The 15,170-nt window shown below is 28.3% G+C and overlaps 1 protein-coding gene across 1 annotated transcript in view; it reads left to right on the forward strand.

The window, feature by feature from the left end:
• LOC113386996 (5-hydroxytryptamine receptor 2A-like) overlaps positions 1-15,170 on the forward strand; it is a 45,681-nt gene that overhangs the window by 11,341 nt on the left and 19,170 nt on the right. The window contains exon 3 of the mRNA XM_026624753.1: positions 9,872-9,981. Coding sequence (XP_026480538.1) covers positions 9,872-9,981 — 110 coding nt within the window. The remainder of the gene's footprint in view (positions 1-9,871; positions 9,982-15,170) is intronic.

The following is a 15,170-nucleotide window of genomic DNA, read 5'->3' on the forward strand; positions in this document are numbered from 1 at the left end:
TGATCTGATCACTACCAAATTTTTTTTACATGTTCTATATATAGTTCTCCGTGAAATGAAATATCGATTTTTTGATCGGATCCAATTTTGGCAGCCCAAAAACGACCAAAATGTTGGGTAAAATTCGACTTTTTTTTAAAAAAAAACGCTGTCATTTTGTCAATTTTTGATTTTTTTCATCGTAGTTCATTTTACAGACAATATTATTAACGAGATTTTTTTTTAATTTCATCCACGTAGAAGGCCGGAATCACTGCAGCAGTGAAGGGCTTTTTTTTGTCGCGCCGTTGGAGATCGACGATAACTTAAAAAATATTTGAATTTTTTCTTCAAAAATTTTACTATATATTTTTAAAACATGTATAAATATATTCCTAAAATTTTGAAATAATTGATAAAGTAGTTTTTTTAATATAAATTTCCAAAAATCACCTTTTTTAGGCGGTTACACTAGTTGTGCCCCTTAATAGCGATTTAAGATAAAAAGGGCCAGAAAAGAATTCAAATATAATTAGATCAGTGCTCTTATGTTTTTTTTAATTTTTTGCCAATTCACCCCGAATTTTAAATTTATATTCGTATTCAGCATTGAAATCTAAAATGGAAAACATATGCCCTACGCCCAATACAGACAACTTTTTTGTGTTATTACCAGCGTGTTGGTACAGAACCCTGACCACCCTAGAATATTGTCCTGTAATGTTTGTGATGCTACAGATGCTGCTGTCAATATTTTATGCTCTATTGATTTATGTTATAAGAAATGCTTATATATGTTATATTCATGCGCTATTTGCAAGAGGCTATAAAAGAACGTCCATATCTGGGGGCGCAGTTGCGAAGACACAATTGACTGGCGATGTAGCGTGGTCTATATGTGTGTAACTATGCCCTCTGTGCTCGTCGCAATGGTTCAAGATTCCAGGCAGTTTGGACTGCCCTCCAGGGATCTTAGGTCACATCATGTGTGGTCAAACTTTCCATCCGGAAAGACGAACTTCCCGAAACCTCTGTGGCCCTTCCGCTACGACTGAATGAGAATATTTAGGACTTGATATATTAGTTGTGATTGGATGTAATATTATGATCTAGAAAATGTTTTATAAATACAAATGGGTTCTTTTAGAGCACCGGGTTTGAGAAAAATATGATTTGCAAAAAAAGAGTGCTATAACGCCAAAAAGTGCATTTTTATATTAACATTTTAAAAAAGTTGATATTTTGAGTTTCTGATAACACTTGCGGTCCGTTTAATAAACGTTTTTGTGTATAAATAAGACTACGAACAAAACTATTAACTACAATTAAATAATATTTATCTAAAATATCCTATTAAATGTAATTGAGCATCAACTGCCAAAACCTTTTTACATTTGACGTATGAGCCGCTGTTGGGGTTTGTCGGTTTTCAAGAACCGGTTTTTAAAACCGGTTTTTTGGCGAAAATTATGGAATTCGAAAATCGTTGTTTTAGTGAAAAAAGTCGGTTTTCACTGTATTAATGGAAAATGACAAATATAGCCAAATATAAAAGATAGATGAAAGCGTTTTGATCTTGAAATCATATAGTTTCAATAGCATTTAATATCTGTTTTGTATATATTAATATAGATTTTTATACTAGTATATATATTAATTTAAATCAGTGTGACTTCTTCTTGAGGAAGTAACTTTCTCTACTCAAACTTAAAAAAAAGAGTTTTAAACACTAGAAGCCACAAATTAAGGAACAAAAAACCTAGAATTATTATATCAGGCTTTAAAAACAATTAAGCATAATTTGGTCGCAAGTATGAGAGTATTTTCTATTTCAAAAAATTTTGTGAATAAACAAAGAACAAGTCTAAATAGTAATTCGATAGACGTTCTCAATTTTTTTAAATCATGTTTTATCAAACAAAAAACAATTAGAATGTTTAAAATTAATTACCTAAAAGTATTCGGAACAGAAATAAAAGTTTAGCTTAATTGTTTTTAAAACTAAAATTGATATTAACAAGTATGTATCAACATGTATCTAATATTTTTTTATTTGTTTTTATTTAATGAATTTTTTATATTTGAAAATGTATTATTTTTATTTATTCGAAAACTTTCCTTTCACTATCATACAAATATTTTCATTTTTATAAGTGAAAATGATGCATGAATAGCGAATAATTATTTTCAAAGTTATTTAAACAAGATAAACTATTATTTTTTAGTTCTACTAATTAAAATTAAAATAATTTTGTATACTATCTATAAAATTAAACAATAAATAAATTCAGTCAAATACTACTCTAAATTACACTAAATTTGCGGATAAATTACAGAATATTTGAGCAAAAATCTATTTTCAATATAAAATTTGAAAACCGGTTAAAACCGTATTTTTAGTACAATTAAAATTCAAAAACCGGTGTTCTGAAATGTCGGTTTTTGTATAAACCCTAGCCGCCGTCCATTGTTTCATTTAAATTACGCTTTTGCAAAAATTTTCAAAATATAATTGCAAAGTTTCTACACGGATTTGAAATAACATCTCACCTTTTCCACAATCTCTGGATTAGCACGAATATTTCAAAACTAAAACTGGCCAAATACGTTCAGCCGTTTTAGAGCATTAGCATACCTAACATAATACCAAGCTACATTTTTATGTATAAGAAGATAATGTATATATATATATATATATATATATATATATATATACTTTTCATCGAATTTTCTTCGATCTTTACAACTGATTTCTTAATTTTTCTTACATTTTAAATCTGCTCTCCTCGAATTCTTACCTTGCTTTCTTCTCACTTCCAATTTAATTCAAATTCAAATCAACAAATTTATTTAATTCCAAACTAACTATTTTTAAAATCTACTTCTTACTTCTATTTCTATGCAATTTTACATCAACAGATCAAATTCTTTTTAATTTTATTACATTTTAAGTTTGACCGGGTCGTGAATTTGAATCTCGCTTTGGACAACTTGACATCGGACAGAAGCGATGTCCATTTTCACTCGGAAATATAGATATAAGAATATGTTTCAATTCAAAATAGTCCAGCTGTGGCGATATCAAACAGGCTGGTTTTGATTTGTAAAAAACAAGGAGACATGTCATGTATATTTTTGATATCGAAATATTTTTACAGTTAATAAATTTATATTTTTTTTATTATGTTGGGAGTTTCTAATTTTATATATTATCATAATCATTACAACTCCCACATTGGTGACTCACGACGATGGAGATGAAGACAAAAAAAGGAGTTTTATTTTTCGAGGATTTGAGAAAAATTGATTTTGACGCAGCACCATAATCACTGGTCTTCAGTGACGACCTATAAGGTATGTCCAGTCCAATCCATCATAGTTAACGCACTTACTATCTGGATCAGACTTCCGAGGTTACTCATTTGGTATACCCAGACCTCAGTGTCTATTGCTGACAGTAAAAATAATTTGGAGCCTGAACTTTTCATTGGAATGCAATTCAACCTCTCTTTCTCTGTTAACTCAACAAATCGTCTTATAATGCTACCTCCCATTATCGGTGACAACGACGAGTCAAAACAAAATTTGACATAATTTATTGGATTTCACAATTCTGGACTCTTATGTCAAAGAAACCAATCATCCTGATTTGGATAAAGAGCCAACTTCTTTCTCTGATTAGAACTCATCAGATACGAAAGCAACGCTTGCAGAAATGGAAACTGTACCCATAAGTTATGCATTCTAAACATTAAGTAATTCTGATATAACTAATACCAATTAGATGGAGGCTGAATCTTAGAAGTTCACCGACATCGAGGTACAGGAAATTTTCCACATGTTTTTCATTAATCAGAACCTTATGCAGAATATGGAGTTGATGGCAGGTCGAATCACCACATACGGTGGATCTGCTGACAAAACATGGAAATTTGTAATTGACCAGTATTACAACACTGGTCTGCTATGATCTGCTTTCCCACCACATTTTTATAACGTGTTTCCCTGTATTTTTTTTTTTTTAACTGTGAGATCAACACTGGGCAGGGAGTGTGTGGCGATATCAAACAGGCTGGTTTTGATTTGTAAAAAACAAGGGACATGTCATGTATATTTTTGATATCGAAATATTTTTACAGTTAATAAATTTATATTTTTTTTATTATGTTGGGAGTTTCTAATTTTATATATTATCATAATCATTACAACTCCCACACAGCTCTGCGATGTGAAATAGCAATGGAAAAACTCTGACATTATTCTTCCCTGAATTGAGTTGGAGTTTAACTCAGCTCACACACCTGCCTTAAGTCAGTGCTATCCATTATTATTATTATTATTTCAAGTTCTATGTCATTGCCAACGATCGATCTGTAAATCGTTGGCGTGTGAGTCGGGCACGCTACTGACTGAGCTTTTACTGAAATTTTAAATTTACTCATCGAATCATACGGACAATTATAGTGGCAGGAAACTATGCAATTTCTCATAGTTATATCCAATGTATTGATCTTGGAGATATTCTACGCACATAGGCTCCGATCTAGAAATACGTTTCTCATTGAATATGCATAACTTTTGATTATTGCGAAATAATTGGTTGGCATATCGGGTACAATATATATGATGAAGTATGCTAATTGAGAGAAACAAAAATAGAATGATATATATATATATATATATATATATATATATATATATATATATGATAAGATGTGAAATTACTTTTATTTTAGATTCCAAATCCAAATGGTTCGAAATATTTTTTTTCATGTGTAAATTAATATATATATATATATATATATATATATATATATATATAGTTTTAATGCATTTTCGAGAAAGTTTAATATTAGAGATTTAATGCAGGAATATACATAACTATTCAGCCGCAGCGATAAATTTATTCGAGGTTTGGCATTCATCTAGTTCATAAATTTCTTTAAAAATATATTTTACTTGCATGCAAATCATTGGAGAAGTTTTCAAATATCAGTCTTCACCAATCACAATATCAAGCGCATGTTTTTACAATTTTTGGAACCACTTTTTTTTTAATTTTAGGGAAACTGCTTTTTTTCAAATTTCTTTCAGAACTAAATTTATCGAATATTTAAAACTTATTGTTAAACTTGAATTATGTATTTTTGAGAAACCACTGACAGAAAATTATTTTTTCTACTTTCAAGAATGCGGTTTAAAATCACCTGTCAATTTTTAAAATCGGCAAGAAATTTTAAATAAAAGTTGCAAATATTTAAAAACATAGCTTGTCTGTTTTTTTTGATCATACCACATAAAAAACTTGACAACAATTATAAAACGCTATGGTGATCATTTCAATAATTTTCTTATACTTCATTTGTATTAGGTTAAAAGGAGTTAAACCCAATTTTTGCATCTAAACTAACAAGAATGAAATTATATAGATTATTATATTATATTATAGAAAGTATTAGTCAAAATTATTATCGAACTCATTTTGGCGATATATATCATGGTCTTATAAAACTTACTGAAAATTTACGGCATTACAAGTAGTTTAATTTTAAAAATTCATCTAAGTTTGAGAAAATGAGTAGTTTTTTTGACATTGGTCAAAATTAATATTAGACGATTTACTTGGTATAACGATAGCGTACTTGGTCTTAATGGACATACTAAATAATTAAAGTCCTGCTGAAACTAATTCAATTATAAATATTGTTGATTTTTGAAAATTTGCTTTTAGAAAATACTCCGAGGTAACGTGTTCGTTCGTTTTCAATTATGTGCAATAAATAAACTCGGAATACTTTTAATCACTCAAATTAATTTATTTTTTATTGATTAAGTCGATTATTTACACATATCGTGAAGTTGTTTAAATCATTTTATCCAGCAACAAACTAATTTATCACTGTGTTATATTAACAAAATGTGACACAAATTAATCTAATAGGTCTAACTTTGATGAAAATTTTTACAAATTATTAGTATTTTGTTATTATTAATGTAACGATTGAATAAATAAATGAATCAATAAATAAATAGCTGCATTTCGTCCAATGCTCCAAATGATTTAGCCCCGAGGCCGCACTTTGGACACCATTATTCTATGCAATCATAGTATATGTTCGTCCAGAAGCATTCGGAACATTTTCTTCCTTATACAACGTTAGTCCGTTGGGCCAAACTACGATATATTTTATTCGCTTCGACTTCTATTTGCTTTGGAAAACTTATTTAATTATCTAGCAATCAGTAGTTTAGTATTCGTTCGAAAATCGTTAGTTATATATATAAATCGAGAACGATTGGGTTGTGTCACAAACGCGCATTTTAGAAAATTCCAATTTGTATAAAATATATATTATACGTATTATTTAGTTTATAATTTGATCTTATGTGGCTTCTTTTCAAATAAAAGTTGAATTCGATTATATATATCTTATATGTAAAATTCTTCTGTACGGGTGTATGAGTTGATGATTTTCTTAAACAGTTATTCCGATATTGATAATTCTTTTTAGAGTTTGTCAAGGGAAATTTTTGAACGATATGAACGATCAAACTATAGTAATAATGAGCATAGATTAAATTAGAATATATTATACAAGAAAATTGTAATGTCTACATTATTATTGCCGAAAAGCTGTTGAGATCTGCCAGAAATTAAAATAATATAAGATACAGTCAACAGTATATGTTTGGCAAATAAAATTATATAATTCAGTTTAATAAGTCCAAAATTGCATATACATTATTTTTTCAAAACGTATGCATGTCGCATTTTGGTTTACTTTACTAAAGTATAAGTACAATACAAAACTAGTTGGTATTAGTATTTAGCCTTGAGGCAAGTTACATGAACTTTCCGATATGTGTAAATAATCGACTAAATCCATGATAGATAAATTAATTTATGAGTAGTTGAAAGTATTCGAAGTAGATTTATTACATATCATTAGAAATCGAACACGTCAACCCGGTCTTGTAGGACTTTAATGATTTAGTATGCTCATTAAATGAGCAAAATACATTGATTGGTTTTTAATTTTTTTTAAATTGGTTCAGGCGTTTTTGAGCAAACGTCGATGAAAGTTATCATTTTGACAAACGGCAAAAAAAACGAAACTAATTTTTGCAAACGTTGACGATTTTTTAAAATTAAAAGACTTGTCGTAGGACCGTAATATTCTAGTGTGATCTATAAGACTATGGTATTTACCGTCAAAAAAAAATTCATGAAAATCGTCGAAAAAAACTTTTTTTAACACCTTATTACAAGAAAACGGCTTGGCCGATCTTTACCAAAAACTAATCAGGTCGATTCCCAACCATTATGTTTCGAACAGTTTTTGAATTTTCAAAATCGATTCAGAATTGCGGGCTAAAACGTGGACGAAAAATTTTTATTTTTCTGCAATTTACAAAGAAACGGCTCGGCCGATCGTTGCACTTGGAAACGCTAGTCCTCATCGATTTACGGCAAAAAATCTGTTCACAAACATACACACCCACGCATACTTTTTTCAAATTTGGTCTCATTCGATTCAGAATGGCTTGAAACGTCGAGAAAACATAAAATTAGCAATTCGGATTTTCTGATGAAAACATAAACTTCTCCTTCGGGAAGTTAAAAATATTTATATTTAATAAAAAAAATGATTTATGAATATTCAATGCAAATAAACATTTGAAAGACTTCTCTTCTGTATCTTTTTAGAATAGTAACCCACAAACTTTTCGAATCATGTTTTATTATGGCTATTAGCTGGAGCCATTAGCCATAATGGATCAGATTGGGATATTTTGGAAAACTTACTTATACAGAACATTGAGTTAAATTAACAAACTTGGAATGCGAAATAAGAGAAGAGTACACATAATGAAAACCCAAGTACCACAACAAAATTTACGAATAAAATTGTTTAATATATGCATTCCTAATAATTGTTGAACATTGTTCAATAAATATTAAACAACATTAACTTATGTTAATACATAATCCGTTTAGTTATTTATGCTTTAGCTTAATAAGAATAATTCGGAAACTTTTATGTACTATTTTAAGTTCAATCTAAATTAGATTTCATTCTGGATCTAAGGATTTAGCACTTATTAGTCAAGCACTTCTTTGTTTTCAGAAAACATGGCAATATTAATTGGTGTGATTATATAAATTACAGAGTTCCGTATGAAGAATTATGAATGTTAAATAAAATATAAACTTCTCGCGAAAGATCAATGATATTTGTCATTTTTGTCTAAAACACAAAATGCTATTTAATAATTTACATACTATCCTTTTTGTTGCCTTTTTAATGACTTATTTTATTTCTAGATTAATCAGTTTTGCATACTTGACAATTTTGCAGCTCTATCATAGTATAGTATTTCTTTGAACAATTTGAAATTTTGCCCTCACACCATGTGTAAAATTTTGTTTACGAATACACCTGATTTATCACTAAAATAACAGTACTTAATCATGGTCGTATGTTTATCAAAATTTTCTAAATTTATTTGAAAATTCATCAATTTTAAAACAAAATGCTTTTTTTATTTTCTTTTATTTTTATATATATATGCACCTATCATATAATAAAATATCAGCAAATTAAAATAAAATACTGAATGTAAAATTTTCAGAGTTTCAAATATCACAAAATTTCATATTGAATTTAATTTAAGTTATATATCTAATTCATCAATCTAATTAACTTTCCAAAATTTATGTTTTCATCAGTAAATACGATTTACTAATTTTGGTTTTTCTCTGCATTTTAAGTTGAGATTCTAAAAAGATTTACATCTCTAATTGTGAGCCCCATAATTTAATATTTTGTCGCCGTTTTTTTAAAAAAGGCTAAACCAATTTCAAAGATTTTAAGGCCATATGCTAAAACTCGATAAGATTTTGTATTGATTGGTTTTAACTTAAATCTTTTGTTATCATGATCAGCCAGGCTGTTTCATTAGAAACAGTAAACAAGTACCAAATTTTTTTGCTTAAAGTAATGTTGAAGTTCATGGTCTAAACATACACACTTAAATATTAGACTTTCAGAAAGTGGTTTAAATATATAAAATTATTTAACCCTCTATAGGCCGGCGTAACATTTAAGTCACATTCCAATTTTTTTCGATATTCTACCAAATAATGTTTTTTTGTGAGATTTTTTTTTATTTAATTTATTCTGCAACCTGTTTTACATGAGCATTAACATTAAGCTAAGATTGCTAACAATAATTATCTTACAATATAAACCAGAAGATAGTAGCAACACCCAGCGGCGTGTCTACTAGGTATAAGGACTAATTATCTATACTCGAAGTATTTGCTGACATTTTTATTATATGTGCAACTATAACCACGAGAGGCAATTTTCACTTGAGGTTATATTTGAGACCTATGACTTCAAGTGGAAATTTGACATCAAAGTTTTTTTTTTGTGAGATGGTGCATACATCTTAATATTATAACATTTTCAAGACATACAATATCAATACGAACTTTAAGCCCGCCGCAGACGTTACTGTATAATTGCACATTGTCCCGTTTTTGTTTTACTTCGTAGCGAATACACATAATACAAATTTATGAAGTTATCAACTTTTGTAAGTATTTAAAGTAGCCCTCTGAACTCTTTGAATTCTCTTGTGATGCTTGATAGGCTTGCGCAAACACTTGAACATACACTTGAGTCGTCTGTGGGCACTATGAAAATACGCATTCATTTTGTTGCAAATGTTTACAGTAACGTCTATGGTCTTTAGAAAGATATCCAACCTGAAGTACCATTACCCATAAGTGCGAACATTACTCGAAAAGTCATGTGACTCGAAAGTCATGTAATTAAAAAAAAAAGTTAAACATATATAATAATACTTATCTATTATATTGCAGATAAGTAAAGGCTGGATCCTGGGTCCTGAATTATGTGATATGTGGACGTCGAGCGATGTGTTGTGTTGTACGGCGTCAATTCTCCACCTCGTAGCGATAGCAGTTGACAGGTGATTTTCAAATAATATCATAAATCTGTTCATGATTTTGACATAGCTCGAATTTAAAAATAAAAATAATTTTATTGCATGCGAATACCATTGGTATAACACGCGTTAAATATGATTGAGCAAATATTATTAAATAGGTTTGGCAATGAATGAATTATCTCTCTTAAGGGGCACAACTTATGTGAAATTTTCAAAAAATCGAATTTTAAATTTTTCCATATTTCGATAGGTTATACCTTTAAAAATAACATACCAAGATTTTAAATCGATATCTTAAATAGTTTTTGAGTCACAGCCATTTAAAGTGCATATATATATAGTATATAGTAAAATGATCATTTATTCTTTAAACGCGTTTTTTTGAAACAGCATTTTCCGAATTTGCTGCAGCGACTACTCCAAAACAAATGATCCGATCACTATCAATTTTTTTATATGCTCTATATATAGTTCTCCGTAAAATGAACTATCGATTTTTTGATCGGATCAAAAATCGAATTTTGGCAGTCCAAAAACGAGTAAAATTTTGGGTAAAATTCGACTTTTTTTAAAAAAATGCCGTCATTTTGTCAATTTTTGATTTTTGTTTTTTATCGTAGTTCATTTTACAGACAATATTATCTAGTTTGACGAGAATTTTTATTTAAATTTTATCCACGCAGAAGGCCGGAATCACAGCAGCAGTGAATGGCCTTTTTTTATCGCGCCGTTGGAGATCGACGATAACTTAAAAAATATTTAACTTTTTTGTTCAAAAATACTATGTATTCTTAAAACATGTATGAATATATTCCTAAAATTTTGAAATGATTGATAAAGTAGTTTTTTTAATATAAATTTCCAAAAATTACCTATTTTTTAGGCGGATACACTAGTTGTGCCCCTTAAATTTAAACAAACACTAATTGTGAGACTTGTTAAGAATTGAATTTGTATAGAAATTACTCAAATCTCAGGGTTTTAAATGAAATATCTGGCATCTTTAAAACAAATTACTAGAAACTTATATTTCTTAAAAAATATTGAATTAATAAAATCAACTAATTACAAATTAAATGTCAATACTATTTTACTTCTTTTTCTTATATCTTAACAACAATCACGTCTAATGAGCTGTTGAGCTGAAACTTCTCCTTCTAATTTTTAGATTGAAACCCAATGATTAATACATCCATATTATTTGTTGATTTTATTATTAGAATTTATCTAATAGGGCTGACTTTTTATTGGTACAGCAATGCCGGGCAAGGGCTATCTTCACTTGGAAACATATTGCTATCTATATTTCCTAGTGAAAATCGTTGTCACTACCGCTTGACAATAAAGTTGTTCGAAATGGGTTTCGAACCCAAGACCTCTGAATCCAACTATTGTACTTGAACCAAAAAATATAAGAACAAAATAATTAAATTTATTATTAATTTTCCCAAGGAGAAATTTATATTTTCGATAGAAAATCAAAAAATTGACCGATCACAAGAAAACTAAAATCTGACCTTTTGTAGACGTTTTTACAAGACCAGCAGCAACAATTTTAAATATTTAAAAGCCATTTGTTGAAATTTACGTTTTACAAGAAGATGGACGGAAACATTTGAAAAATGGACGAAAAGTGCAAATTATTTGTCCATTCAGCAATCGTTGGAATAACATATAAAAGGGATGGTTCTAATTAGTTTTTGGTAAAGATCGATCGTGCCGTTTCTTTGTAATTTTTATGTTTATTGACATTTTTATAATAAAGTTCAAGGTCTTAATGAATATACTAAATTTTTGTGAGCTTACAAGTGGTTTAATTGTAAAATTTCTTAGAAATTTAGAATGATGGGCTGTGTCAAAGTTGTATCGTCACAATTAGAACATCAATTCTTATTGCTTAAGTTGATTATTTACAAATATGGGGTAGTTCTCGAGTTGCCAATAAGCTAACATGCCACCTTACATCTGCTATATTTTTTAATTAATTTTAATTTTAATTTATTTTAATCAAGCTAGTAGATCTTTATTGACCGCAAGAATCCAAACATTTAGACTTGTAATATAAAAAAATAGCTAGTGTAAGGAAGTTTTGCCTGGTTAAATAGATAATGTCTCGCTAATATTTTCATCGAACTACAGAGTTTTTTTTATATAAATTATATAATTCATATTTAAGCTAGAAATTCCTACCTTTCAGTAGGAATTTCAATTTGTAGTTAATGCGACTAATTTCATTTTGTTTGTTCGCGAAAATTATAGTAATATTTTCACGAGTCAATTAGTAATATGATTTAATGTCGAATAACAAACATGCTAGTAATTATGTTCCTGCCATAAACCTCATCAAATATGCCACAGTTTAACTAATATTATAGTAAATTGTTATGTGAAATATTAACAAACAAAAACATATATATATAACATATATATATATATATATATATATATACATATATATACATATATATACTAGCTGATCCGGCAAACGTTCGTTTGATATAAAAATATTTTTAGTATAAAATTCAATTTTTTAAACTGTCAAAATTTTGTTTATGATTAATGTTAAATTTAATATGTCGCCTTTTTTGTGATCTATAATGTTTTGAGGAGAAGTTTTGGTATCCGAACTAATTTGGTAAGCAAATCAAATAAATATAAATTATAAATCTATTTACCTAATAATTTTCATAAATATAACAAATATCATTTCACATTTTTTTAATGTCAACATTTATTTAAATTCATAAATATTGATTTTTGATTATATTTAAACTATAAACAGTGATTTTAAATATAGCATTTCATCTAATTTGGATATAAATGTTGTATATATCATGTTTTTGAACTATATTTTTTGAACATATTTTTTGAACTGTCAAATATTTTTTTTCAAAAATCATAAATCTTTTTTTCTCGAATTTTCCATATATGTTGACATTTGACCTTTTAGTGTTTCGTTTTTTTTTAGTAAATATCTGTCAAAATTTATTTTAATTTATAAAAATTATATATTTATATTTTAAATTAAATTTTCAAAATTTCCTATAACCTAGGTTGGATATATATGCACACGATAAGTCAATAAAATTTAAAATCGGTTCAGTTGTTTGGGCGTCTATTGCGAACCAACATCGTGACACGAGGTTTATATATATATATATATATATATATATATATATATATATATAAATGGTTTGATGTTTTGCAAATTTTTTAAAACATTTTTAAGTCTTTGGTAAACTTTACTATAGCTGAATCGGTGTGTTTTGCTATAATATAAAAAAATATTAAGTAGTTGAACACTCACAGCAATAACGAATTGACCATACAAAAATATATATGTGTGCTTGTAAATCTGCCAGTATATGATTTTTCTCTGTTTTCCATAATAAAATTTGAGTAATTGTATTCATCAAAATAATGGCATTTGTACGATCATACTTTAGTTCATCAATTATATTTTGATTGATTGCACCCCATATTGCATATATACATAAAAATATTTATACTTATGGTTCGGCATATATGTTAATAAATATCTTAATAACAAGTTTTAAAAATTAATAAACAAGATTAATATTGTAAGATCAGGCTTAGTTACAAAACTAAAATGATAAAGTTACAGTTACTTGTACCATTATTATTTTATATTGTAGCAGGAAGGAAAAATCAAACGCTTGTTGCTAACGATAAGTAATTTTATTTATTCTTTTCAAAATAATTATTAACTTCCCGTAGGGTAAGTTATACTAATGCGCGAAAATCGAAAATAAAAATTTTTTGCATTTCTCGACGTTTTGAAAAAATGAATATGTGTGTGTCCGCATTTTTTCGTTCATGTTTTTGGGCGCACGTATCAACCGATTTGAAATGGTTCCACAAATATTCGATTTTTTATTGATAGGAAGATGTGGTGATTAGTTTTGGACAAAGGCAGGTCTAGCCGTTACGGAGATACGGAGCAAAGAGTGCAGAAAAATACAAATCGAGTTTTTGAGAAACGACGCATCCGATTTGAATGATTTAAAAACATTCAATTTGTAATGATTGGAGCAGGGGTTGATTAGTTTTTGGCAAAGCAGGTGCAGCCATTTCAAAAGTACAGAGCTAAATGTGCAAAAAATGGCAGTTTTTGAGAGAACTAAGTGTCTGATTTGATGATTCAAAAATCTTCTGCTTGTTTCAACAAAATAATTTCTTTTGAAAAAAAAATTTTTGTTTTCAATTTTTTTTTCAATTTTTTTTTTTCAAAGAAAAATTTTTTTTGTGTATATTGAAAATAATTCAGATTTTAATTTTAATTCTGATTATAGTTCTAATATACTGTAAACAAATAATTTCAACTTTGCAATTCAGTTTATGTAATTCTCATAAATATTAGACAATGTTACAATATTTATAATAATCTATTTGAAAACATTATTATTTCTCGAACATTTCGTTACGGTAGTGGAAGTTCCAGCAATTTGCCTTAAGGCACGATTCCATACACCACTAGTTATGAATAACTTTTGCAAGCATTGAAAATTATCAAAATATGTTAAGAAGTTATACTACCGCAAATTAATTTCTTATATCTCCCACACGTGTTAATTAATTTAATTACAATTAAAACAAAGTTGAAATCTTTGTTTTTAAATACGCAACGTTAAAAATCCATATTGGATTGCAATGAATTTTTGTAAAACCAAAGCTTCACTTCAATTAAGTGACTTGCGATTTTAATGTTACTTAAGTAATCCATTTATGATAGCAATAAAATATTTTAATTAAAGACCTAATTAACTTCCCGTAGGGTAAGTTTATAGTAATCGCAAAAAAATCGAAAACGAAAATTTTTATATATCTTTACGTTTCAGAGGTTTCTGAATTATTTTGGCATACCTTAGAAAAAATGGAGTATGTTTGTGTGTGTGTGTGTGTGTGTGTGCGCGTATGTGTATGTGTGCGGATACAAAATTTTCGTCGACGATTTCGAGAACACAGATAAAGCATTTGAATAATTCGAAAAACATTCGATTCGTATTGATAAGGAGACGTGCTGATTAGTTTTTGGCGGAGGCAGGTCTAGCCGTTCCGAAGATATGGGGCAAAAAGTGCAAAAACGGTACCTCAATTTTTAAGAGAACGGAGCGTCCGATTTTAATAATTCAAAAAACATTTTACTTGTATTGACAAGATGAAGAATTGATCAAATTTTCATAAGGGCA

The sequence above is a fragment of the Ctenocephalides felis genome, unplaced genomic scaffold, assembly GCF_003426905.1.
Source record: "Ctenocephalides felis isolate EL2017-DRISC unplaced genomic scaffold, ASM342690v1 CF-g0.4_SCAFFOLD_03571, whole genome shotgun sequence".
NCBI classification, from domain to species: Eukaryota; Metazoa; Arthropoda; class Insecta; order Siphonaptera; family Pulicidae; genus Ctenocephalides; species Ctenocephalides felis.